This window comes from Callorhinchus milii, unplaced genomic scaffold (genome assembly GCF_018977255.1).
Source record: "Callorhinchus milii isolate IMCB2004 unplaced genomic scaffold, IMCB_Cmil_1.0 Scaffold25, whole genome shotgun sequence".
Classification (NCBI taxonomy): Eukaryota; Metazoa; Chordata; class Chondrichthyes; order Chimaeriformes; family Callorhinchidae; genus Callorhinchus; species Callorhinchus milii.
Genome location: NW_024704766.1, coordinates 7,966,040 through 7,992,681, shown reverse-complemented (window position 1 = coordinate 7,992,681; position 26,642 = coordinate 7,966,040). Strand labels below are relative to the sequence as shown.

Below are 26,642 nucleotides of genomic sequence, written 5' to 3'. Positions count from 1 at the left end.
GGAACTCTTTCCAGCAATCCCTTCGCCTCACCCCCTCTTTTGACTGCTTCAAGTCCCATCTAAAGACCTTCCTCTTCGACTGTGCCTTCAGCCACCTTCCCACCCCCACCATCCCTGCCCTCCACCCCTCGTGACCCCAACTCCCAGCTCGGGTCCAATAAATCCGACTTCCAGCGCCCAGGTACATTTTTCTGACGTGAAGGGCACCACACAAGTATAATTTGTTGTTGTTGTGAGATCAGTAGTAACATAGATCAGGGATAGAACTTGAGTTAGTTCTTCAGAGAATGAGCAGCGGCTGTGGCTTGATGAAGATTGTCTCAGTGTCCTCCTGCTCTGCACTTTTTAACGTGGGTGTTGCTGGTACTTGCTCTGTAGCTCATAAAGGGGGAGACATAGATGGTGGGTGTGTGTATGTATGTGTGTGTGTTCTTTCTCTCTCAAGCTTTCCTTTACTCTCCCTCCTTCCGCCCCGCCCCCCGATTGTATTCCCTCTGTCTCTCTTTGATTATCTCTCTCTTTCTCTCTCCCCCTCTCTCAACCTGACACACAGAAGAAATGTACTGACACTCTGGGAGACATGCCCAGACACACTTGCTCTGTGATTGGTACAAAGCCTTTGTAACCCCAGAAGCCAAGTTCCAACTTGCACACTTGGAAATTTTGATGAAATACTTTTTCTTAAAATAAGCTGATTATTGGTGTGACAGAGAAAGGCTGTGTTTGATGCTTGTGATGTGTTGAATATTTGTACAATTTCGTGCAAATATATATTTGCCATTTGAAGGAGTTTAACAGATAGTAAGTGGCCCAAAGCTCCATAATAATAATAATCATCCTTGCTTTGATATAGGGCCTTATCACATCTTTGAGACATCTCAAAGCACTTCACGGAATATATTGTAAAGTGAATTGACTATATTTTATGGGCGAACTGCGGCAGCCAATTTGGTCATTGAGTGACCAAATTATTCATTTTTTTTGAAGGGATTATTGCTCCCGGAAAAGTGATCAGACTAACAACCGGGTTCCTATTTACTGTTAGGAAAACATAATAATAATAATAATAATCCTTGCATTTGATATAGCGCTTTTCACGTCGGGAGGACGTCCCAAAGCGCTTCACAGAATAGACTGTAAAGTGAATTGACTGTATATTTGTGGGCGAACGCGGCAGCCAATTGCGCACAGCAATGTCCCACAAACAGTCGTAGATTGAAAATGACCAATTTATTATTGTTTTTGTTTTGGAGGGATTATTATTAGGCTCTGTGTGGAGTAAGGAAACTTGCCCAAGGTTTCGCCCTCTGCCTGGAATTGAACTCAGGTCTCTCACTTGCAAAGCGAGTGCTCTAACCACTGAGCTACAGGACTCCTGTACAGGACATAACTGCTAGGTATACATCACTATGTGTATAAGAATACCAGGCAAGATTGAGGTCAGGAGAGTAGCCTCCTCCCTCTCTCTCGTCTCTTGCGCCAATCAAGCTGTATGATGCACAAGATAAATAATCTCCATAGATCTTCTACTTCACGTTCGAGAAGAGGTGTGAAATAAAGGACACTGAGCCAAGGATTACCTTTCTTAGATGAATTGAGACGCTTATGTTCTGGAAAATAAAAGGAAAGAGCATGAGCAATTGGAAAGGTGGGTAGTGAAAGCCAGGTTGCTGAGAGTGTGGGGCTACAGTGGGAAAATCGGCCAGAGATGTGCCCTGTGGCACACACAAGGAATTGAGTACGCCTGCAAGACAGAGGCCTGAAATTCAGCTCCCAATGGTCGGGTGTACAGACAGTGCAGAACAGACCCCTCTCCACACAAGGACGACTGTGAACCTTTGCTCACTGATCAGAAGAAAACTTTCCCCGTTTTCTAATCTGAATTAATTTTCGAAAATACCCATACTTCTCCATTCCTTTCTCTTTTCTGCACCTGGTAGGAGCTGGCCCTGATGAGATGCCTCCCCCCTCTCCCCCCAGCCCCCTCTCCCCCCCCTCAACATTCCGTACTGAAAGACCAATTCAGACCTAATCTGATGGCCATTTGTGCCATTGCAGCTGCTCCCCCCCAAAAAAACAGTACTTATTTGCCTTGTCACACTCGCACACACTGTTCTGTCCAGTGCGAGTGGAAATAGGGAGCCAGTGATCTGACCGGACTTCAGACTTCCTCATGCTTGCCAGGTGAAGTCATTACCAGCTATAGGGACTGAGTAAGAGATTCTTCCAGAATGTTTGCGTGGTTGGGTTTTTATTTGCACAAATCTATTTTCATGTTGAAGCAGCTAAGTACAAATGTCGGCATATTCTCACCTGTAGCAAATGGCCTGTGAATGTTAGTTACAGTGAACGTGCTCAGCTCTGCTGCGTCTCAGAGTCTGAACAATCAGGCAGAACACACCTGTTCAGGTGGCAATCACTCCTCCCAGTAATCGCATATCTCATAACTAACTAACCAACTAACCTGTGTTACAATCTCACACCCATGTCTGGCCCCCATCTGTATCTGTATCTAACCCCTTCTATACCTAACCTGTGAATGCTCGATGAGACCTGTACAGAAGTTTACTCTGTGTCTAACCTACAGTGCAGTCGCTGACCGAGGGGTGTATAATTGCAGAAAACTCTTCTGTCCCTCATCTCTGATGTCCCTTGATACACACAAACTGCAGATTTTGCTGCGCTCCTTGAGAGAGCTCCTGTTACAACATGTCTGCATTATTCTTTAAGCAGCAAGTAAGAAAGAACCTGCATATTTATAGTGCCCCATCACGTCAACATTACTAGCACTCGCAAGCAGTCACTGTTAAATGTTGTATCTGTATTTATTGGCAAGCATGTCCAGGAAGTCAGCCTGGAGTGTTAGCTCAGGTCTGATGTGGGCCTTAAACCCACAGTTATATGACTGAGAGGAGAATGTGACCCATTAAACCTTTCAACAACTGAACTTCAGTCGTGTGTGTTTGTTTTACAGAGTAATTAAACTTGTTGAGCCCCTGAGTACAAGAGGAGCGGGAATGTGTTACTGGCTGCTTCCCCTGCCGTCTCCTGCGTTCTGTGCTGCAGCATAAAAAACCGCCTAGTCTGAGAATCTCAAGTAAGTCATGTGAAAGGCTATACTATTTACTACAGTAAATATAAAGTTGTTGTTGAATGTATGTTAGGGTAATTGGAATTGAGGTACAGTTCAGCCATGATCTTATAGAATTGCAGAATAGGCTCCATGAGCTCAATAGCCTACTTGTTCCTATGTATGGAATGACCAACCCAGAGAGGTGGTGTAAACAGATCGTCACCAAATTCAAGAGGGAATTGGCTAGCTGTTCAGAAGTCATTCACAGATTCCATTTGCGTCATACCCACTCTCCCTCCCTGTTCTAAACACACCCACCTCTTTGCCTGTTGTCCCCCCCAACTCACTTGCAGTTCTTGGATTCTGACCTCTTTCAGTGCAGTGAGACACATTCCTTTACTCCAGGTGAGTTTGCTGGCAGTTAGCAGCAGGTTGTGGAGTTCAGGTTCTGTGGGACACTCCTTCTGCTGGTCTTATGACTTTCATTCTGTACCGGAAACTGGAGGTCACATGGGACAAGATAACCAGGTTAATAGCATAACTGCCAACATCATGGGAGAGGGAAAAGCCTTGAAACAATATCAGCAGCTGCCAGGCAGAACCCAGGTTGGGAACAGTCATGTCACACCCTGTTCACACACCCATTTGCTTTCCAGAGACCCATTGTTGGAAGATGGGCATTGGTGGCGGAGGGGCAGAGAACTGGATTCTGCCGTGATGCTCTTAGCTAGTCATGTAGCCTATCATCGCTCAGCTCAGTACCTACACTCAGGTGTGGGACAGTACTCACTACAAACCAATGGGCACAGGGAAGAAGGGAAAAAATTGGAGGGTAAATAACCCTGATCGTACACTGTATGTCTAAGCTTTTAACCAATTTGGTCATGAATGTGTGATTGGCTTATGAACTGTTAGAAGTGAACAAGTGTACAGTTGTTGTTCAGATTGGATGGAGTGGCAGGGAGGTATTCAATTTGGGGATGAAGGGGCTGGGTTTGTGGGAGTTCAGAAAGGTTGTTTGAGTGACTGTTGTTTCTGTGTTTGCCCTGGATGTTTGCCCAGTGAGCTCAGGAGATGAGAGAGTACCAGCACAGAGAGCAGGCTGACTCTCAGCGCATCCTCACACCCGAGGAGGAGCACCCGGCTCTCGAGCAGTTTGTGTGTCAGAAAAAACCCAAGAAGGAGAAGGGTCGGCCCACAGACAATAAGATGCTGGCTGGCTCCCAACCCCCGCTCAGAGCGTCGAAGAACTCCAGCCCCAGCAAGCACTTAAAGAGCCCCGCCTCACCTGCACTGATGTCGCACAGCCCAGGAGCTCTCCACCCGGCCAGTGCCAAACCCAGGGGCTTGAAGAGCCCCCCACCGAGCGACTCACCAAGGTAAGTAACACCTCTATTATACCGGCCTAGATTCAATGTGCTTACAGCGAGCGCTATAGAGATTGATGTGCCTCTTGTGCTGTCCCACATGGCAACAGTAATTGAGACCAGATAGAAAAGCTGCAGGTTTGGTATCAGCCTGTAGATCATCTAGATCTAGTTTTGAACATGTTATTATTCTGTTCTAGATGTCAGTGGTTTAACAACAATTACTATTTATATGGAAGATGCTTTCTGAATAAATTCACAGCATCCGTGGGATCCATTAGGAAGTGAGTGTTGATTGTGTTGTAGTAGCGGGTTGCTCACGCTAGAGGGCGGTGCACTGTTTTCGGGCAGCCTCTTGTGACAGCACTACGACATGGTGAGTGCCCAGTTATGAATGGACGGATTGCCTTTGCCTCGTGACTTGTGACCTGCCCACGTTTTGTGTTGACCAGCGCGGGAGGAAGTTTCTTGAAAGCCTGTGTACGTCTGGGATCTGTTTACATAATCAATCAAAATGATCAATAAAGGTCACGCAGGGTGCTGTGACTGTGTAGCACAACTGAGTAGTGTTTCAGTGTAATTATACCGAGTCTGTTATCCAGCAGCGTCAGGAATAGGCTCAGTGTGTAGCCAGGCACCTCTGGTGTCTGCAGCTCTGTAATGAAATCCTTGCACAAACGGAACCAGCCACAGGAGGAATGTCATCATAATTTCTTTCATTGTGATGTTTTCAAAGAAAATTTAATTATTATTATTATTATAAATAAGGCTTGAAATGTGCAGCCTGGCTTCTGGCAGCCAGTACTTGAGGACTGCGAGGACTGGTCAGATGAGTCACAGTGAGATGGAGGGATAATAATAATCCTTGCCTTTGATATGGCGCTTCATCATCTTCGAGACATTTCAAACCGCTTCTCAGAATTTACAATAAAGTGAATTAATTGCATACATCCACCATTCGAATAACAACCGAGTTCCTACTTATTGCTAGGTAAACAAGGAAACCTGGCTAAGGTTTCACCCTGCTCAGGAATCGAACACAGGTCCTCTCGCTTGCGAGGCGACTGCTCTAACCACTACACTATAGGTTCCACAGGGGTCTGTTAAGACTGTACTGAGTGTAACTGGATATTAGGACAACGCCAAGTGCCCTATACTTCCTATTTATATACTCTTTCTGGCTTCTATATCCATCCTACCAGCCCCTGAACATATGGCCACAAATATAACTTGGAAATCTGTCACGTGTGTCACTATGTGCGTGGTCAGTACTGCCTGTAACTGTGTTTCTGTAACCCCAACCAGCTGCCAACCAGAGCAGTCACAAAAACTTGCTCCCAGCTATACATAACCCCCCTTTAAGCCCCTTGATTAGGTTACAGCCTGGAACTCACTCTTGGGGATCCATTATTCTATATTTAAAACACTGGAGCCCCTTGATTGTATTCCATCCTGTTTATTAATTACATTAGTGCAATATTGCACGTGCATCCCTGGGTTAGAACAGGGGTAACATCAGTCACGGTTCCTACTCCTGACCAATATCCAGAAAAGGTGCCTGTGTGGGGATATCCGTGTCAAGGCCTGGGATGTGGGGTAGTTGAGTGCCTGATGCCCTGCAGTGGAATATCAGTCTTCACACTTGCTGTCTGGTACTCTTGCATGACGAACCGTCACTTGGTAAGATATCGGAGGCAGCTCATGGAACTATTCCCCCAACATGAGTTACCTACTTCAGGAGAGGAGAAAAGTAGTGCAGGAGGAAACGATTGCCCCAATTGTATGGGGTAGATTATAAACGGCGCTTGTTATGCCAAGATGTCTGAAGTGGTTCAATTCTTCTGCCTTTTTAATCTGGATTCTCCTGATCTGACTCCAGTTTCCTTTCATCAGGTAATCGAGCTGCAAAGTTAAATCAGTAAAAAGCCCCTCAGGCAAACAACACATTAAAGAGTAATCGCTAAACAATGTGCCTCTAATGTTCTCCCTTCCCACCTAACCTGCACTCACCAAAAAATATCCAGAGATTTTCAAAGCTATTGCCTCTCTCAAGGCTTGAAGGAACCTGCTCTGGGACTCTTTCAATGTTGCCTCTTGTTCCTCCCGACGTGAAAGGCGCTCTATAAATGCAATCTTGTTGTTGTTCTACGTTTCGCCCACAAATATACGGTCAATTCATTTTACAGTCCATTCTGTGAAGCGCTTTGAGATGTCGAGAAGACGTGAAAAGCACTATATCAAATGCAAGGATTATTATTATTATTCAGTAATTCCCGTAAGCAATCCTTTGAACAGCAGTGTGCTCCACCACGCGGCTCTCTCCAAGCTCAGGCTGGGTACCGCCGGTCAGATGCCGGTCAGACAGCTCCTTTATGTGGAAATTGTCCAAGCGAGTGAGCAAAGACCAGATATGTAACCAAACGTGCTAGTGCAAATCCCAGGCCATTCCAGCCTCCATGCCAAGCCGTCGCTTGCAGCACAATGATAATGCTACGGTAGTGGGCTTGGCATTTAATGGTGCATTTAGGGTTAAATGCAGACCCATGCATTACTCTGGGATCAAATTATTCTTTTTCTTACTATTAGTGGTATCGCCACAGGCAAGCGAAAGGTGATTTATCGCCTCTTTCTTTTTCTCCCTCTCTAAACGGGCCTGTTTGGCTGCTGCCGGTGATGCCATAAATCCCGCTGAGCTCCCAGTCCGTGATGACCTGCTGCCACCACACCTGCCATCCCACCGTGTGCATTCCCTTCCCCAACGCCTCACCAGGGCCGCTGCTTTATGGTATTCTGATTCCCTTTGAAGCCACTTGAGCCCAGCTCGCGCTCAAACTGGCTTCCAAGCTGAGACGCCTGCACTGACCCATTGTCGAAACTTTGAGCTGGAGATGTTGCAATCAAACCCTTCACTCTGTTTCTGTAGTCTAGTTGCCCATCTGGAATGCCAACGCGCGGTCTCAGTGCGGTCACCTGCATGGTTCCAGGCACCCAGCAAACTCAATGTTATTCCTGCCGGCACAGTCCGTCACCTTCCAAGGCTCAAGCCTCTTCTGTCATGGGATAGGATTGCTTCACAGGGTGCAGTGCAGTGCGTGTTGTAGCTTGTGCCACTTTGGGATGAGAGATGTTACGGAAATGTTCCATATTCTTGTAGTTGTTTGTTCTGTAGACCCTGGGTGCTGGTGTACAGTTAAGTTGGATTGTAAAGAATGCATTGTGTTTAGGTGCATTTTGTCATCTGAGAGAATCTGTGGGCTCTTAACGCACTGTTGGGTAGAAGACTCCCTTCCCAATATGTTGATTGTCTTTAAAGGAGACAGCAGGCCACTGGCTGTTTCGTGCTGTGAGATGCCAGACACTAGTGAGCTTCCCGTGATCACTTGCTCATGACTTGAGACTCTGTTACTGCTGTTTAGAGAGTAAAATCTGGGTAGGTTATTAATGCAGAATAACCTACAGGTGAACGACAATCTCAAATACAAGTAGAAACTCCACGCTGCTTGTTGTGAGCTGAAATGTGATGGAGTCGCACCAACTCAGTGCATGCGTGTTTGTGCATGCTTCACATGTGTACATGTTGTATACATTATACACATGGTACACATGTATGTTGCCTGTGTGTATACTGACCTGCTTGTTTATTTTGAAAGTTGGGAATAGTATTTCATGTTTTGGAAAGAAAGAATGAGAAGCCATGAGCATGTGAGGGAAAGAACCCTTTGTTTATGACCGTGTGTAGGAGAGTCTGAGTGGCTGAATTCCACAGATATAAATCGTGCAGCAACACGCCGTGGCTTCAGGCATGAGTCATGCTTTCGTTTGAAGTGAAGTGAGCAGCAGCCCGGGAGAGAGGAAGCTGAGGAGGTGTGAGGATGGCTGTGCGCGGCTGGCTGTGAGTGTACAGCGGAGTGTCCCAGTGCCCAGCCTGTGTGACCAGGGTCACGTGGTTTACTTTAGAGACTTTTTAAAGTCAGGGTTCCTGTGTGGTAAAGCATTCCAGTGCTCAATGCTGGGCGATGAGGAAACCATTTCATTTGAGTGAGTACTTACTGTATCTCATTGTTTTGAGATTCCTGCAGGGAGTACAACAATAACACGGAGTGCTGAAGGCTTCTCTCCTTCAACATAATGTTCTTTCATGTTTGTTTCAACTTTCATCAAATCGTGCTTTCCTTGCATAAACCCTCAGATGATGGTTTGTATCTTTTTATTAAATATTTGTATAAATAGGAAGTCACTGGGAGGTCAGTGCTCAAAGGGTGTAAAGCTCATGACTGTTCGGACTTTGTAATGAAGCTCCTGTAATATTGTGGTGAGACTAGTAAGCTGTAGTCCGGCTGGAAGTCTGGCATTGCAGGAGTTAGTGAAAGACTTTGACTGCAGTGAGCAACACTTTAGGCTTGTGTGTTACTTGAGACAGACAGACGGAGGCTGACCCTGTGTGGAGTCTCCTCAATACTGTTACTTGGTATATAATTGGTTAGTTTCTGCAATACGGTTTGTCAGGTTTGTGCTACGCTGGTGCCTGATCACAATCAGGTAGCAGGTACCCCATTGGGCCTGTGGTTGGTGTGTGTCGCACGTATCTGCAAAATGCAGTCACCACATGTTCTCTACTTTGTGGTCTCACTTTATCTCATCACAATTGTACTGAAAGCAGCCCTCCAGTCAGTAATTGCACACCACAGACACCCAGGCATTCCCAGTGCTCTCAGATGGCCTACCTCTTTATTTACTACAGATAGTCCGTACTCAAATCTCTCCCAGATTATAAAGCTTTGACTACCCGCTCTTACGTTCCCAATTTATAATCTTGGTTTTGTACACTTCTCTTCCTCTCTGTGTGTGTGTTTTTGCTCTCTCTCACTCTTTCTTTCACACACACTCGTGCACTCTTGTGTATTTTTCACTATAGTGCACATTTCCTCTCATGTGTGTTTTCACTCACAAGTTGATCATATATTTTCTAAAATATATTATGATCTAAAGGGAGACNTTTTTTCTGTTGATGATCAGGAATGATTTTTTTAATATATAATATATAAACTGGTTTCTGGAAACGTTTCTTCCTGTTCATTTTGAGAATTATTATTATTATAGAATACTATGTTGGGAGGATACTTAAATATGGGCGCATGACTGAGGCCAGTTGTAGCTGCTCCACCCAAATCAATAACTCGGCTCAAAGCAAGGATCAAACCTGTGACTGCACTTCTGTGTGGCTCATTGATCACAATGGCTCATTGACGGTGTTCAAGGTAGATAAGTCACCAGGTCCGAATGGGGTGCATCCTACAGTGATTACAACATCATTAGGTTTAGAGTACTGATGGAAAGGGACACGGAACAATCAAAGGTGAAGATACTCAACTGGAAGAGGCTAATTTCATTGAGTTAAAAGGGACCTAGCCAAGGTGGACTGGAAAGAAAGATTGGCAGGTAAAACAGCTAACGAGGAATGGGAAGCCTTCAAGGAGGAGATAGTTCGGGGGCAAAACAAATAGAATCCCACAAAGGGGAAAGGTAGGGCATCCAAACCTCCCTGGATGAATAAGGAAATTGGGATTAAAATAAAACCGAACAAGGAAGCTTATGATAAATGTCCGGTCCAAAATACAGACGGGGAGACAGAAAGCAGAGAATGGTGGTGAACGGTTGTTTTTCTGACTGGAGGGAAGTGTACAGTGTTGACCCCCAGGGATCAGTATTGGGACCACTGCTGTTTTTGATCTGTATAAATTACCTGGACTTGGGTATAGGGAGCACAATTTCTAAGTTTGCAGATAATACGAAGCTGGAAAAATAGAAGAGGATAGTATCAGACTGCAACAGGACACAGACAGACTGGTAACATGGGCAGACACGGGGCAGATGAAGTTTAATGTAGAGAAATGTGAAGTGATGCACTTTGGGAGGAAGAATGAGGAGAGGCAATGTAAGCTGATGGTACAATCTTAATGTGGGTGAAGGAACAGAGAGACCGGGGGGTCATATAGTAAATCTTTGAAGGTGGCCGGACAGGCAGATAAAACTGTTGTAAAAGCATATGGGATACTGGGCTTTATAAATAGGGGCATAGAATACAAAAGTCAGGAACACTGGTTAGGCCTCAGCGAGAGACTGTTCAGTTCTGGGCCCCACACTTTAGGAAGGATGTCAAGGCACTGGAGAGGGTGCAAAGGAGATTGACCAGGATGGTACCAGGAATGAGGGACTTCAGTTATCAGGAGAGGCGAGAGAAGCTTGGATTATTCTCCTTGGAGCAGAGAAGGTTAAGAGGAGACTCAATAGAAGTTTTCAAGAATTATGAGGGGATTCGATTAGGGTGAAGAAGGAGAAACTATTTCCACTGGTGGGTGGGTCGGTAACCCGAGGACAGCGATTTAAAATAGTTGTTAAAAGAAACAGAGGAGAGGAGACATTTTTTCACACAATGAGTTGTTGGGATCTGGAATGCATTGCCTGAAAGGCCGGTGGGAACCGATTCGATAACAGCTTTTAAGAGAGAAGCAGATAATTATTTGGGGAGGACAAGTTTGCAGGGCTATGGGGAGGGAGCGGGGGAGTGGATTGATTTGGATAGTTCTTTTCAAAGAGCCGGCACAGACATGATGGGCCGAATGGCCTCCTTCTGTGCTGTATGATTCTATGATTGCTGCCCAGCTGAGCCATCACTTGTCACCTGAGATTCAATGAGGGACCCCGCGCAACAGGCCAAGCAAAGCTAATACCACCCCTCCCCGTTCCAGAGTCCCCACACCATCCCAACACCAATCTGTATATTAAATGTTTTCATATTGTCCAGTAATAGGCCACACAGACACAGCAGCCTGAGTATATCTGTCTGGGAAAAGAGGGGAGAGGGAGAAGAGAGATGGGGGGGGGAAGAGGAGAGAGAGAGTGTGTGTGTGAGAGAGAGCAGTCTGAGAAATGCAAACAAACAAGGGAGCTCCTATAACCCTCCTGCGTGCCGTGTCTTGTCGCATTCAAAGGTGAACATTTAGAATCCTCCCTCGAGTGTGTAACGTGCCCAGGAGAGACAGCGAGAGGAACAGTGACAATCCCTTCACTGTCTGGCCCCTCCCTAACTCTCCGACTTCCTCACTCCCCAATCCACCAACTGGCACCTCCACTCGACTGGCACCGGTGCTCCTGCTTGTCCCTCGCACCCTCCACTGCACCATTGGAGGTAGCGCATTCAGCAACTAAGCTGTGAAACTCCGGTCACTGCGCCACCGTTACGCGCTCTGAGACACTACCCTGCGTGGAGGGCGCTATATAAGTGGAAGTTATTGTTGTACCCTGAGATGGAGAGAGAATAAATACATTTTCTATTGGTTAGGTGATACTACGCTCTGGGTTTAAAAATACTGTGAGTGAGCGAGGGAGGGAGCAAGTGAGGATGAGGTGGTTTCCATTGTGTCAACAACAACAAGATTTCATTTATAGAGCGCCTTTCACGTTGGGAGGACGTCCCAAGGCGCTGGACAGTTGGGTCGGGGAAATGGTCAGGGTGAGGGGAGGGAAGGGAGGGAGCGAGGAGGGGGTCGAGAGGGGACTGAAGGCACGGTCGAAGAGAAAGGTCTTGAGACCGGCCTTGAAGGAGGAAAGGGAGGAAGCGACGAAGGCACTGGGGATGGAGTTCCTGAGCCTCGGGGCTGAGAGGCTGAAGGCCACCGATGGTAGAGTGGTTGGGGCGGGAGATGTGGAGCAGACCGGAGCCAGAGGAACGGAGGGTACGGGCAGGTAAGTAGGGGGATAGTAAGTCGGAGAGGTAGGAGGGAGCGAGGCCGTGAATGGCCTTGTAGGTGAGGATGAGGATCTTGAATTCGATCCTCTGGGGGATGGGGAGCCAGTGGAGGCGACCGAGGGCGAGGGTGGGAGTGAGGGCGAGGGCGAGGGTGGGAATGATGTGGGCGCGAAGCCTGGTGCGGGACAGTACACGAACTGCAGAGTTCTGAATGACCTGCAGTGTGGGAAAGAGGAGACGATGACAAGGAATTTGGATGGCAATATTCGCCCACAAAATACAGTCACTTCACTTTACAGTGTATCCCATGAAGTGCTTTGAGATGTCTCAATGATGTGATAAGGCGCCAAATCAAATGAAAGGATTATTATTATAATAATATGATTAGGAGAGGGAGGAGTATGATGATGGGGGATTTAGCTCTTGGGGGAAACTAGAGAGGAAAGTTTAAGGGAAAAAAAATCTAAATGAGGAGGGTTTGGGGGGCTGGGGATCTGAGGCTGGAGGTGAGAGAAGGATTCGTTTGAGACAGGAAGTCTTTCTTTGTATCTTGTCTATGAGTGTGAGTGAGAGGTGCTAGGGAAAAGAATCTCATTGATAGCCCCAAGTCTATGCTGACCACTGTATGTATAGAGTGGCCTGGTGTGGGGGAAGTCACTGAGACATGCCTCTAAGGAAATCCAGCAGCTTTTAGGCAGTGAACTTTAAATATTCCATAACTAGTAACCTGAATATGAGTTCAGGCTTGTGGACATTCTGCAAAAAAAACGACTGGAGTTAGTAAAAAAAAATCCCTGAGCGGGTCTGGAGTATTTAGCAAATTGCTAAAGAGGAGGGGGAACGACGATATTGCATTTGATACAGTGCCTTATGTCTTCGAGACATCTCAAAGCGCTTCACAGAATATACTAGAAAGTGAATTGACTGTATATTTTGTGGGCGAATCGCGGCACACAACAGTCATGAATTGAATGACCACATTATCTGAAAGAGAAAAAGAGACGGAAAGATAGAGAGCGTGTGGAGTGGAGGGAAGAGAGAAGAAGAGAGACATTTGTAGCCCCGAGTCTATGCTGACCACTGTATGTACAGAGTGGCCTGGTGTGGGGGAAGTCACTGAGACATGCCTCTAAGGAAATACTGATGTTACAGACTCAGTTTCTGTCTGTGACGAGTTTCCTCAACGTACTTATTTAGACCTTTCTCACCCACAGTTTCACTCTGGTTAATGGAGAAATAAAATGGGTTTCCCCTGAGTTGCTTCCAGTTAGACAGTGTGTGTTGTGTGGGAGTCTCTCTCCTACAGTTGCATATCATTTCTGGATCCAATGTTTTTTGTTAATGGTGAGAATAAGTGACCAGATTTGTCTGTCACAGCTGCTCCAGCCCCTCTCCTCATTGCTCCTGAAGCTGGAGGAACAGAGTCCGTTCCTCAGTATGTTCTTACTCCCCCTGTCACCCACCCCAGCTGCACAACACAGCCGTGATTGGTGCATGATTGCTGTGCACAACATTTCTGGGCCCTTGTAAGTCAGTCCATCTCAACTTCACTATTTCTCCCCACCATGATTCCTGTAGCTCCCACCTTGATGTTGTTTGCAAGTCAGTTGGCTGCATCGAATTATTCTCAGTGTGAAAGAATTTCCCTATTCCCTTTGCAGGAGCTGTAAGTTTCAGAATCTCAATGGATTGAAGACCGGGGTAGAAGGAGCTAGCCTTATTTATCGTTTTCTGTTTCTCTTGCGCAGGTTCCCCGACAATAGCTCAAAGGTGAAGCACGAGGGGGAAAGCCGGACACCGCCCACTCCCAATCCAATGCACTCGGACACTAAGCTGGGCACCCAGGGCAAGCCCGTCAGCACCAGCACCCAGCCTGCGGCTGGCACCCAGGGGACACTGTGTGGCGTGGCATCAAAGGTCACCCCTGCCACTGGACAGGGTGGCAAAGCCAACCAGATCTCTCCTGGAAACACAGGGCTAAAGGGCAGTCAAATCCTGACATCGGGTCTCGGAGCATTGAAGGGGAAAGTCAAACGAGAGAGGAGCGTCTCCGTAGATTCCAACCCGCGGGAGACGGCTTTGCCGGTGGTAGATCCAGAATCTAAAGGTAGGTTTTGGGGATGAGTGACGGCAAAGCGGTGAACACTAAACTGAGGCAATTCGCACCTGGACATAGTGACACCGGCACCTGTTCGTGCAAAATCCCAAATTGCCCTCTTAGTTCCAGGAAAGTAGCAAGTTAGTGTTTTATTTCTGAAAGTAAGAAAAGGGGGTCTGTGGTGGCATTTAACCACAAGTCCGTCACTTGCCTGTCAGATATCATGATTGTGTATGTGTGTGTCTCTCTCCCTCTGGACCTCCCATCTTTGAAGCATTGTACTTTGTGCATTATTCTCAATGTGTCGGTGACGCACAAACTATAAACAATGCTTCACAGATGGAATGTTCAGAGAGAGAGACGCATGTGCACAGGTCTCCAGGGGAAGAATGATTTAGACTTTTAAGCAACTGGGAGATATAGGAATCCTCCTTCTGCTGGAACTGTCCGTCAGCACGAGCCAGTGTTTCAAAAAAAATGAACCCCAATTCATAATAAATATCATCTTGAAGCGCTTTACAAATTAGCATTAGTTAGAAATTAGGTGAATGTTATGTTCCTTCACATCCACCTGGATCACAAGGCAGACAGAACTTAAGGACACAATAAAAAAAAATTGAAATAGCCTGTTTTAATATGAGAATGGGCCTTCAGGAGATCATTGCCGCGATCTCCCAGTACCTCTGTACCTCTGTTTCTGGTGGTTTTGTTATTGAACTGTGGCAGCAATAAACCTTGCATTTGAAATAGCGCCTTTTCATGTCTTCAAGACGTCACAAAGCGCTTCACAGAATTTACTGTAATGTGAATTGTCTGTATATTTTGTGGGTGAAACGCGGCAGCATCCCACAAACAATGCTTGCTTAGTCCTGCTATAGCCTCTGTTTTTCTTTCTATGATTCCTTGGTTGGAAACATGGAGCCAGTTTCCTGGATTGAATACAGTCAGTGTTTCAGCGGTTGTTGTCGTCTCTCAGATCGGGTTAGTCTCACTCGGAACTGTCGCATTGACCAGGCTCCATGATGCGGCTGTGAGCTGCGTGACGAAGAGTGCGTTTGGTTCAGTGTTTTATTCTTTGTTCGCTTTTGTCAGGCAGATTGGTGGAGTACAAGGACTTGACAAAGTGTGTGTGTGTTTGTGCCACAGCAGACGGAGCCCCTCGCAGCAAACGCCGCTGTGTGTTGGAGCGCAAGCAGCCGTACAGCGGGGACGAGTGGTACTCTGGCCCCGACAGTGAGGAAGAGGAGAAGCCTCGGCACGCCCCACAGAGTGAGACCATCTTCCCGTTCCGCTACAGCGATCGGTCACAGAAAGGTCACTTCACCAAAAGTTGCTGCATATTTTTATTAACGTATAGTTCTGATCTTGGTCAGTAGTCCTCAGGCCAGGCGACCACCTGGGCTCTGGGCTGTGTTCAGACGCTGTGGGCTCTGGGCTGGGTTTGCGAGCTAGAACATTGAGACTTGCCTTCTGGAGCAGACTCCTGCGCAGATCTCTGGGAAACGTGTCTAGTTTTCAGTATTTGATATTAAATTGACCTTTCGGTCATTTTTCTCATTCTACGGTCCAAAATTTCACCTAAGTTTATCCTCTGAGACTCGCATCAAGAGAATTGTGGAAAAGTCGTAAAATTTCAGTTGTAATTTGAAAACTGTTTTTCCGCAGTTTACATTAAAAAAAAGCTTGGCCCTGGATTTAATAATTCTCCATAATTCTGCACAATCTTAATTTTACCACACAATTGCAGGCTGCCGATCCAGTAACCCCCAAATAGCCTCCTGAATGGTTTGAGATTAACCTCAAATGGATGGAAAAAGAGCTGGGAATGGAGCCAAGAGAACCCTGCAGTGCCCCCTGCTGTCATTGTGTATAGTTATCCACAAACTGCACCATCTGCTGGGAAGACTAACATTCACTGAAATATTCCCGTTTCCCCTTTGGGATGTTTGCTCGCTTCGTTCTCTGCTGCTCTATGGTTGTTGTATGTAAAGTGATTTTGCTGAGAGTTTTTTATCCAGTAACTTGTTTGCAATAGTTTAGGATGTTCTCTCTACTTTCAGGGTGTTTCATGGAGTTTCCAAATGACGTGTTTCAAAGTGATGCTGGGGTGGGGGGGGGGGGGGTTTGGGGGTGTTTTTTTTAAACATGCTTTTCCCCCCATTTCCTCTCTTGGAGTCTGCATGAAGCATGTCCCCAGTCTGGGAACAACCCAGGCCCGAAACTGGTTCGAACACAGCCTCATGTGCGAGGATTGGCCAGTTGAACGTGGTGTGAGGGTGCCAATATTATTGTCCAATAACTCCTCCAAGAGAGCAGAGAAAGGAAAGCGTATTGTGGGGGGGCGGTGATGGTGGAGATTCCTGAGGATTTATATTGGAACAGAGCTGTGGATTTCGTCACTAAAAAATTTCCCCCCTGGGTAATTTCAGCCTGAAGAGGGCTGGATAGTGTGTGGAAGCAGGGAAAGGCCCCCCTCTCCGTGAGATTGTTTCCCCTCAGACTGGCTGGATTGATGTGCTGGGGGCAATAAAGGCTGTTCTTGTTTTGTTTACAGATTGTAATGTTGGGGATGCCACCCTGTCAGTGAATTCACAGCCAGCTCCTGGATCAAATGCCCTCCCCAAGATCAACGAAAACTCATCTTCCAGTGTCTCCCACAAGCCGCCTGGGGGGCCGGGACTGCGGCTGGATAGCAAACCCGGCACCGCCGGCAAGCCACCCTCCCAGTTTGTCTACGTCTTCACAACCAATCTCGCCAACATGTGAGTACACAGTGTGTGGATCAGCCCTGGGCTCACTGCACGGCGTGTTCAGGGTTCACTCTTGAATCCTTTATCTTTGAAAACAGTTCAATACCAGCTGAAAAGTGAATGAATCCATCCTATTTTTGAGTGATCCTGAGGTTTCAGGGCCCTCTGCGCGTGTACCTGATGACATCATGTTCTTTGTCACGTCGGGAAGCAGAGCTACCGTGGTTACTACAGTGGTCACTGCTGCAGTGCAGGAAGATTGTGCAGCGAGGGGCTGGGTTTACCTGTGTGCAGGAGAACACGCAGCACTGTGTCAGTGACTCTCCCAGGGGAAGTTCCTGCGATGTTCTGTAGCTCAGTGGTTAGAGCACTTGCCTTGCAAACGAGAGACCTGGGTTCAATTCCCAGCCTGGTGAAACGTTGGGCAAGTTTCATTACTCCACACGCCTCTGTTTACCCAGCAGTAAGTAGGATCCCAGTTGTTAGTCGACTGGTGGATCACTTTTCCAGGGATGATAATCCCTTAAAAAAAACATAATAATAATTATTTGGAAACTCAATCCACGACTGTTTGTGGGACTAACAGTTATTATGATTATTTGTTTATGGGATTATTACCCAATGGTTTTTCTGTGGTGACAGGAAAAAGAAAACTGGATTTTAAAAGCAGAGTGAGTTGTGGTTCGGGTATGGGGTGGGGGGCGAGAACCGGAACAGATAAGCCAGTTGCTGATTGGCGTTTGTATTGCTTGTAGGGCGGCCGAGGCTGTGATCCAGGGCCGAGCGGATTCCATTGTTGCCTACCACTCGCATAATGTGCCACGTACCAAACTGGAACATGTATATGACCCTAAGGTTAGTGAGCGCCTGATTTCGGAGTTTATCACTTAATTCGCTGTAAAGTTGGGTGTGATTTGGTGATGCAAGAGTTAACCCAACCCCCCTCTCTCTTCCCCTTCCCAAACGTTTTGTTGTGACAAAATTCTTACCATTATTTGAACAAAAGAACTTTCCTAATTTGCCTCTGATTTCATACAACTAAAGAAATAGCTAAACCTTTCTGGTGATGAATGACATAGAAGATTAATGAATGCTGAGGCTGGGGGGGGCCTGGGCTGAGGCTGGGGGGGGCCTGGGCTGAGGCTGGGGGGGGCCTGGGCTGAGGCTGGGGGGGCCTGGGCTGAGGCTGGGGGGGGCCTGGGCTGAGGCTGGGGGGGGCCTGGGCTGAGGCTGGGGGGGGCCTGGGCTGAGGCTGGGGGGGCCTGGGCTGAGGCTGGGGGGGCCTGGGCTGAGGCTGGGGGGGCCTGGGCTGAGGCTGGGGGGGGCCTGGGCTGAGGCTGGGGGGGGCCTGGGCTGAGGCTGGGGGGGGCCTGGGCTGAGGCTGGGGGGGGCCTGGGCTGAGGCTGGGGGGGGCCTGGGCTGAGGCTGGGGGGGGCCTGGGCTGAGGCTGGGGGGGCCTGGGCTGAGGCTGGGGGGGCCTGGGCTGAGGCTGGGGGGGGCCTGGGCTGAGGCTGGGGGGGGCCTGGGCTGAGGCTGGGGGGGCCTGGGCTGAGGCTGGGGGGGGCCTGGGCTGAGGCTGGGGGGGCTGGGCTGAGGCTGGGGGGGCCTGGGCTGAGGCTGGGGGGGGCCTGGGCTGAGGCTGGGGGGGGCCTGGGCTGAGGCTGGGGGGGGCCTGGGCTGAGGCTGGGGGGGGCCTGGGCTGAGGGCTGAGACCTTTGTCTCACTGAAGGTTCTGCACAACCACAATAATCCTTCACCCAGATGGGTTGAGTAACTGAATTATTCAGCACCGTGAGGAAGCACGCCAAGCCAATCAATTTGTCCTTAAACTGCTTCAGAATGTAATTCTCCTTTGCCTGAGGAATTGACTGCTCTGAGGTGGTTCTGACATCATCAACAAGCAGGAGCCTTTGTTTGTTTGTTGCCACCGTGTAGCCTCTGAGGTGTGAACACAGGCCGTGTTGTGTCAGTGTACAGATCACAGAGAGATGCCAATCTGACTGGATTGTCGGAAGCTTTGTCCGGCTCTTGACCTTGGCTGTGGAAGCAGATTCGTTTTCACCGGGGTTTGGGTGCTGTGTATCTCAGTGAGCAGCTGGTCACACGCTCTGAGCTCCGACAGGATGTGGCTTGAGCATCCTGTGGCCAGGTTGCAGTGCTTCCTCCTTTGATCTATTTATGTGTGTGAGGAGCGCGTGATTACAGCTCTGTGTGTGTGAGCGCATCATTACAGCTCTGTGTGTGTGAGCGCATCATTACAGCTCTGTGTGTGAGCGCATCATTACAGCTCTGTGTGTGAGCGCATCATTACAGCTCTGTGCGCGTGAGCGCGTCATTACAGCTCTGTGTGCGCGTGAGTGCGTCATTACAGCTCTGTGTGCGCGTGAGCGCGTCATTACAGCTCTGTGTGGGGGGGTGGAGGGGGCTGAGAGCCTGGTTGCCAACACAATTTCCCATTCCCCTTTCCCAGCAGTGACAGGATTAGTGAATAATTAATTTTTTCCTTTCATTAACAGGCGTCCTGCCCCCCTCAGAAAGGAGCGGGGCCACAGGAGCAGCTGTCGATCAGTACCTCAGCCAGTGCTCCCCAGTCCCAGCAATCAGGGCTGCAGCCCCCAAACCTGCTGCCCCAGGAGGGGCTACCTGAGGACATGCACTCGGAGATCAGAGTCAAACCCATGGAGACCAGTGGCACAGCAGCCAGTGCGATGCAGGCGGATGCAGGGAACGCACTTGGTGTGAGCATGGTGTGTGTGAGCGGAGACGGTTCAAATGGGACTGCCCCACCGGGGATGAATCTCCGTGCTCACATGACTACACAAGGGTTGTCCAAAGAGCAGTTGGAGCACAGGGAGCGGTCACTGCAGACGCTCAGGGACATCGAGAGGCTTTTGCTCAGGAGCACTGAGACTGACTTTGCCATGAAAGGCACGTATCCTCCTAATGGACAAGGGGATGGGCAGCAGGGGCTGAAGAAGCCAGAGGAGCCTCTGCAGTCTATGATTGTCCAGGCACAGACCCTGGGAGTAGTTGGAGGCACCAATGCAGATCACGATCCAATGCACCACCCAGATGTGCTGCATGACCCAATGGCACAAGCCGCTATGATGATGAATCCAATCAACCCTGATAATCCTACTCCGGAACAGATGGCTTGGAGGAAGCTCCAGGAAGATTTCTACGAAGAGAAAAGGAGAAAACAGGAGCAGGCTGTGGTCCATCAGAGAACAATGCAGGAAATGATGATGCAAAGGCCAATGGCAATGGTGCGAGGGCCCCCCCCTCCCTACCACAGCAAGGCTGGAGAACAGTGGCCACCAGCAGTGGGAAGTCGCTTTGCCGGTCCTATCCAAGTCCCCGAATCCATGCAGCCCAGAGGGAAGCCACCTTTCCCAGGGCCGAGGTTCCCTGGCAATCAGATGCAGAGGGTGGGTGGGTATGGGGGGATGCAGAATATCCCAATGGATGCTCTGACGTCTCTGAATCCAATGCAGCGGTCTGTCCGACCTGGAATGACTTGGCCGGATGAGATGTCACCAATGGGTGGCAGTGGGAGTTTCCCTCAGGGCGGCATGTCTTACCCTCCCGGCCAAGGGGATCCTGAAAGGTTTCTGAATCCCAGAGTTAGGGAAGAGTTGATGAGGCAGCAGTTAATGGAGAAGAGATCAATAGGGATGCAACGGGCTCTAGGGATGGCAAATGCCAACAGCATGGAGATGGAACAAATGATTCAGAGACAAATGGACGCTGCAGTGATGCCAAATATGTTTTCTGGCCAAATGCCTGGAGACAATCTGAGTGCAAACTCAATGGGGTTGGACTTTGTGGCCTCCAGGGGTATGTTGAGTCCTCCCCTGGGACAGGCTGGACCCATGCGTGATATGGACACATCGATGGGGCCGAGCCACGTCAATATGAACATGAATGTAAATATGAACATGAATCTGAATGTCCAGATGACGCCACAGCAGCAAATGATGATGTCACAAAAGCTGAGGGCTCAGGAAATGATGAGTCACCAGGGCGTCACCCCAGAGGACCTGGCGCGGGTCAGGGCACAGAACGGTGGGGGCCTGATGGGGGATCCTCAAAAACTGATGATGCAATCGCAATTCCCAAATCATGAACAATCGGGCTTTCCTCCGGGTCAGGGACAATATTCCAACATGTCTCAGGAAGTGAATAATGTGGGAAATCACGGAGAGATGTTCAGTCCTGAGCAATGCCCGATGCCGATGGGAGGTATGGCTGGCACTGGCCGACTCAGCCACATGCAGGTGCCTCCAGCATCAGGGCAGCCTGTGAGCCATGGGAACATGCTCCCAGGTACCCAACGGGGGCCGGGTCGCAGGCCGTCCGACCTCACCATCAGCATCAACCAGATGGGCTCTCCTAGCATGGGTCATCTCAAGTCTCCCACCATCAGCCAGGTTCATTCTCCTCTGGTCAGTTCACCTTCCGCCAACTTAAAGTCCCCACAAACACCGTCGCAGCTGGTGAACATGTCGTCAACCAACCCTTCCGGTCCCATCAAGTCTCCTCAAGTCTTGAGCTCCTCCCTCCCTGTCCGTTCTCCTACCAGTTCCCCGAGTCGACTTAAGTCTCCGTCAATGCCCGTTGGCTCACCAGGGTGGGTTCCCTCCCCCAAGACCACTCTCTCAAGCCCAGTCATGAATCCAGGCAAACAGACCATTGGGATGAATCCTGCTCACATGGGGACTATTGAACAAGGTGAGAATAATATTTTCTGTTTTTCCACATCACTGAGCAACCCTGCTCTGCTTTGTTTGATGCTCATGGTTGGGTTTGACATTGTTCAACCTGTTTGCAAATTCTGCACCTTTCTTTTACCGTTCCAGTCGCCCGTGCACCTGGCGTGAGCGGGAGTCTCTTGGAGTGTTGGTGGAATGTGTTTCCCTTTACTAAGTCCAAGTTGCTTGCAATCATCTTAGAGATTTTAAGGTGTACGAAACACTCATGGATATTTGAATCCCAGCCTCTGGCAATGGAAATGCTCGGAGCGGAGATAAAACATTTCCCATGGGAATTGAAGGGAAGATCTCCTTCCTTGTTCTCACTTCCAGTCCAGGTAGTGAAGAGGTGAGAGCTGACCAGGTTTTCTGGTCTCCAGGTGTCCTATAAGAGACTTGGCATTGGCTAAGAAACAGCCTCTCTCAGTGCTGGAAGGAGTCTGTTTGTATATTTTAAAAAAAACTTCTCCCTTCTCTTTTCTAGGCTCTATCCCCTCGAACATGCGTGGTAATCCCACAGCACCCAATCTGGGGGGCAAGGGGATCAACCCCAGTATGCCTTACACCTCCTCGCCAGACCCCACGCCTTCCCAGAACCCCCTAACTCTCATGATGTCGCAGATGTCCAAGTACGCCATGCCCAGCTCCACACCACTCTACCATGATGCCATCAAAACCATCGCCACCTCCGATGACGAGATGATGCCAGAGAGGACAGTGGCCATGATGTCCTCCACAGGTGTGTCCTCGCCATCGGCAGCTGGAGGGAGAATGGGGGCGTGGGGAGTCAATAAACCCAATTATCAGCACTCGTAGGGAACTACGGGATGGGGGGGTGGTGTTGCAGTCCTCTGCACACCTCATGCCCATGTTTATCTTGTGGAATCCTGTAGCTCAGTGGTTAAAGCACTCGCTTCACAAGCGAGAGGATCTGGGTTTCATTCCCGGGCACAGCGAAATGTTGGACAAGTTTCCTTACTCCACACACCTGTAGCGAGCAGTAAGTAGGAACCTGGTTGTTAGTTGATTGGCGGATTGTTTTCCGAGAATAATAATCCCATCAGTCCCGACGTGAAAAGCGCTCTATAAATGGAATCTTGTTGTTGTTTCTGGGACACCACTGTGTGTAATTGGCAGCCACATTTCGTCTACAAAATACAGTCAATTCACTGTATAAGAGCGCTGGAACACCACCCCATGTGAAAGGTTCTGTATAAATACAAGTTGTTGTATATTCTGTGAAGCGCTTTGAGACGTCTCGAAGATGTGATGAGGCGCTGTATTAAATGCGAGGATTATTATTATTTTTGTTTCTCTAGGCCCTCAGAATGCTCCGAACCCGCAGCTACACCTGCAGCCCCAGAGTGTGGTGGGGCCCGCATCCGCTCACAGCCCCATGGGGCTGAGCGTGGTGTCAGGGCAGCACCCCCTCTCCCACGATCCCCCGGTCTCCATGGTCCCATCCCCCAGCCTGCACGAGGGGGTGCAGAACCCCATGGAGCTGGGGCCGGGGTGCGGCCCTCTGCCCGGTGGGGCCCAGATGCTACCTCAGAATCCCATGTCCCTTCAGCGGCTGCAGCAGCAAGTCCACAACGCCATGCAGTCACCAAACCCCGGGCTGCGGATGGGCCTGGGGGGTGGGGGTCTGTACGACGATGGTGGGCCAGCGCCCCCTGGAGGATCGGCACCACCACAACAGCACATGATGAGTAAAAGCGTGGACGGCTACACCCCCGTGCTCCCTGGAGTGGCTTCCGTGCTGAACGACCCGGAACTTCAGGATGTGATCCGTCCGTCTCCCAGCGGCATTCCAGAGTTTAATCTCTCTCGCATCATTCCGTCCGAGAGACCCAGCAGCACACTGCAGTACTTCCCCAAGAGCGACTCCGCACAGCTGGTCAAACCACACACTTCCAACCCCCACCTTATGAACCTTCAGAGCATGATGGTCGAGCAGGCGGCCGGCCGGCTGTGCGTGGGGCCACCCGGTATGTCTGGGCAGCAGGTTGCACAGAGAGGCCTCAACATGCACATGTGCCACGTCGGACAGGTACCCGGGCCCTTGATTGGCAGGACAGGCATGCCAGCTCAGCAGGGTCTGATGGGCAGCGGACTACACCAGGGCATCATGTCCCAGCAGCAGAACATGTTAAACCAACAGAACCTGATGCTGATGCAAGCCAAACAGAGGAGCCTATCGGTTTCGGGCGACATGTACGGACAGTCAGGGCACATGCTGCCCCCCCAGGTGGGCATGCTCGGACCCTCGCCCCACATGATGCTGCCCCAGCAGGTGCTCAGGCAGAGGAGCATGTCGCTGGACACGCCCATGAACTATATCACAGGAACCTCTAATCTCGCCAACTTGCCCTTCTAGCCATCTGTGGATCTCGTCGAGTTTATGCAAAGTCCAGGGAAGGGGGAGGGGAGGGCGGAGAAGAAATAATTTTATTATGAGAACGAGACTGGTAACAGCCTGACTAACTAGACAGACAGAAGGGAAGAAAATGTCAAAGATTATTTTTTAACAGAGAGAAATTGCCGCAGCCCAAGACTTCCAGACAACCTGCTTTTGGTTTTGTTTCAGTTTGTTTGGTTTCTCTCCACCTCCGTGAGGGGTGGGGGTATGGGATATTTGCTGTACATATTCAGCCTCAATCTCTGATTGTTTTTAAGGTTCTGTAACTGTGTTTTTTCCTGGCGAGAATCCTCTGGAACTGTTGACTGGGTGGGGGGTGGCAGGGGAGATGACGCATTAGGCTCCTGGGCAACGCTCCCCTCTCTGTCTCTGTCCTCTCCACCCCTCACCCCCCACCCATGCTCTGCCATGTTTTGGAGTTTGCTAATGTCCGAGGTGAGAATACACTCTGGCCAAGAGACCGTAGGGTGGGACGAGGAGAGGGAGAACGTGGATTAATTGCGGCTCAGGAGTGGGGATTGAGTGGGTACAGTGACTAGGTCTGTAGTCTTGACGATATCAGTGTGAGGAGGTGGCAAACCTGGCTCCTGCCTGACACCCCCCCCCACCCCCCTCCTGTGGGTGCTCTCCCCATTGTCCCAGAAGGGTCACCGTGTGGGAGGGGGAGGGAGATTGGGTTTTTATTGACCTCAGACTATGTAGAACTGGTCTCAAAAAAACCCTCTATTTAAACAAATGCTTCCTGCACCTCCAAACGGCATGAACCCCTCTGGCCAGGGTAACCGGCTGCCATGGATGTACATCCACAGTGACTGATTGTTGGCTGCACAGGTGTCATGTGATGGAGCAGATCTTTTGGGCAGGTGGGTGGAGAGCATTGGGTGCCAAGTCTGGCCTGTAATGATTACGTGTTGGTCACGCCAGACCCTGTTCACCCTACAGTATTCTGGTCACCTCCAGGCAGCAATTAGTTCAGGAGCAGATAGCCTGGTTTGTGCTTTGCCTCAGTGCCCATCCATCTCCAACGTTAGCAGATAATGTTTCCAGTCAACAGGTGAAGCGTGAACCAAGTTGTGTCCAGAAAATCTTGTTTGAACAAATCCTAACTTCCAGGAGCTGTGGATTCCTGCACAGAACCTGTGTTTTATTCAATCCACGACTGTTTGTGGGACACTGCTGTGCGCAATTGGCTGCTGCGTTTCATCAACACCAGCGCACTGTTGATGGCCTGTTTTATAGAGTCATCCCATTTTGCAGTATGTTCTGTGAAGCGCTTTGAGGATGGCTCAACATGGTGATCAGGCGCTATATCAAATGCAAGGATTATTCTGGGTTCCTGGGGGTGAGGTGCTGGACTTTTCCAAACTATTGGTCCGTGTTTGCCTCGGTGGAGCTGGGAGGGCTAAGCGGCGAGTCTTGCTCCTGCAGCCTTCTCAGGTTTGACAGCGGCTGAGTGGCACAGGACCAAACTCCCAGCTTCCAGGATTGATGGCTTTGGAGCTGTGCGTTCTCCTCCTGAGCCCTGACCTCATTGGGGTTGTGTTGGGTCCTGCCCTGGCTTCAGGTGCAAAAAACAGTCACTGTGTGCAATGCCTGCTCCTGTCTATCTGGCATCACCTCCATTCCATTCTTTTCCCCCTTCTTCAAGGGGTCTCCAATCGGTAAGATGCCTTTTTCCACACCTTTTTCCGCCGTGAGGAAAGGCACAGAAGGAATGCAAGTGGGCAGGTTAGTACAGTTTAGCTGCACTTCAGGGCATCATAGGTGCAGAGCCAGGTGTCGGGAACCGGTGAAACCTGCCCTTCAGAGGCTTTCACTCTCCTGCCTCCAAACGGGCCTGGCACACCTCGGTGGAGCTGGCAGTGGCCAGTTGCTCTCGCTCAGCACAGGTCTAACTCACAGTGCGTTCTGAACGTTTTCTTTTGCACCTTTTGGTACAGATGCTGGTTTTTGTTTTTCTTTATATAATAACAGCCATTGATAAAATAAATCAGATTTAAAAATAACATCATTTTTTGTAAGAATAACCTATTTTCTTTGGACAAAAGTCTTTGTTGGTGTTTCTGTATTTGTTGGACACAAACCGTACATATGGTGAGGGGGTGGATTCAGAACGTAAAGGGGAATTCACTGTAATGGTCTGAAACTGCTGCTCTGTCTTGCCATGAGCTCTCATGGAGAGAAACACCAGCGCAGGGTTGATGGCCTGTTTTTGTGGTGCACTCGCCTCGCAAGCAAGAGGACCTGGGTTCGATTCCCGGGCAGGCCTCTGTTTAGCCAGCAGTAAGTACGAACACAGTTGTTACAATACAACATTACATTTGTACAGCACCTTTTACGTCAGAAGGACATCCTGAGGCGCTTGTGAGTCAATTGGCGGATCATTTTTCTGAGGGTAATAATCCCTTCAAAAAATAATGATAATTTGGTCACT

At 49.2% G+C, this 26,642-nt stretch overlaps 1 protein-coding gene across 9 annotated transcripts in view; it reads left to right on the top strand.

Annotated features, from left to right (window-relative positions):
* LOC103190426 (BCL9 like) overlaps positions 1–26,200 on the top strand; it is a 57,053-nt gene extending 30,853 nt beyond the window's left edge. For 5 of the 9 annotated variants that reach the window (XM_007911195.2, XM_042343856.1, XM_007911202.2 and 2 more), the window contains exons 2-10: positions 2,975–3,097; positions 4,136–4,452; positions 13,939–14,297; positions 15,435–15,602; positions 16,843–17,050; positions 17,794–17,893; positions 19,555–21,769; positions 22,274–22,528; positions 23,109–26,200. In XM_007911195.2, the coding sequence (XP_007909386.1) occupies positions 4,148–4,452; positions 13,939–14,297; positions 15,435–15,602; positions 16,843–17,050; positions 17,794–17,893; positions 19,555–21,769; positions 22,274–22,528; positions 23,109–24,166 (4,668 nt within the window). In that variant the 5' untranslated portion in view covers positions 2,975–3,097; positions 4,136–4,147 and the 3' untranslated portion in view covers positions 24,167–26,200. Of the gene's footprint in view, positions 1–2,974; positions 3,098–3,760; positions 4,453–13,938; positions 14,298–15,434; positions 15,603–16,842; positions 17,051–17,793; positions 17,894–19,554; positions 21,770–22,273; positions 22,529–23,108 lie in introns of those variants that run through there. The other 4 variants (XM_042343858.1, XM_007911204.2, XM_007911205.2 and 1 more) reach the window with 4 other exon arrangements.
* Positions 26,201–26,642: the final 442 nt, after the last annotated feature.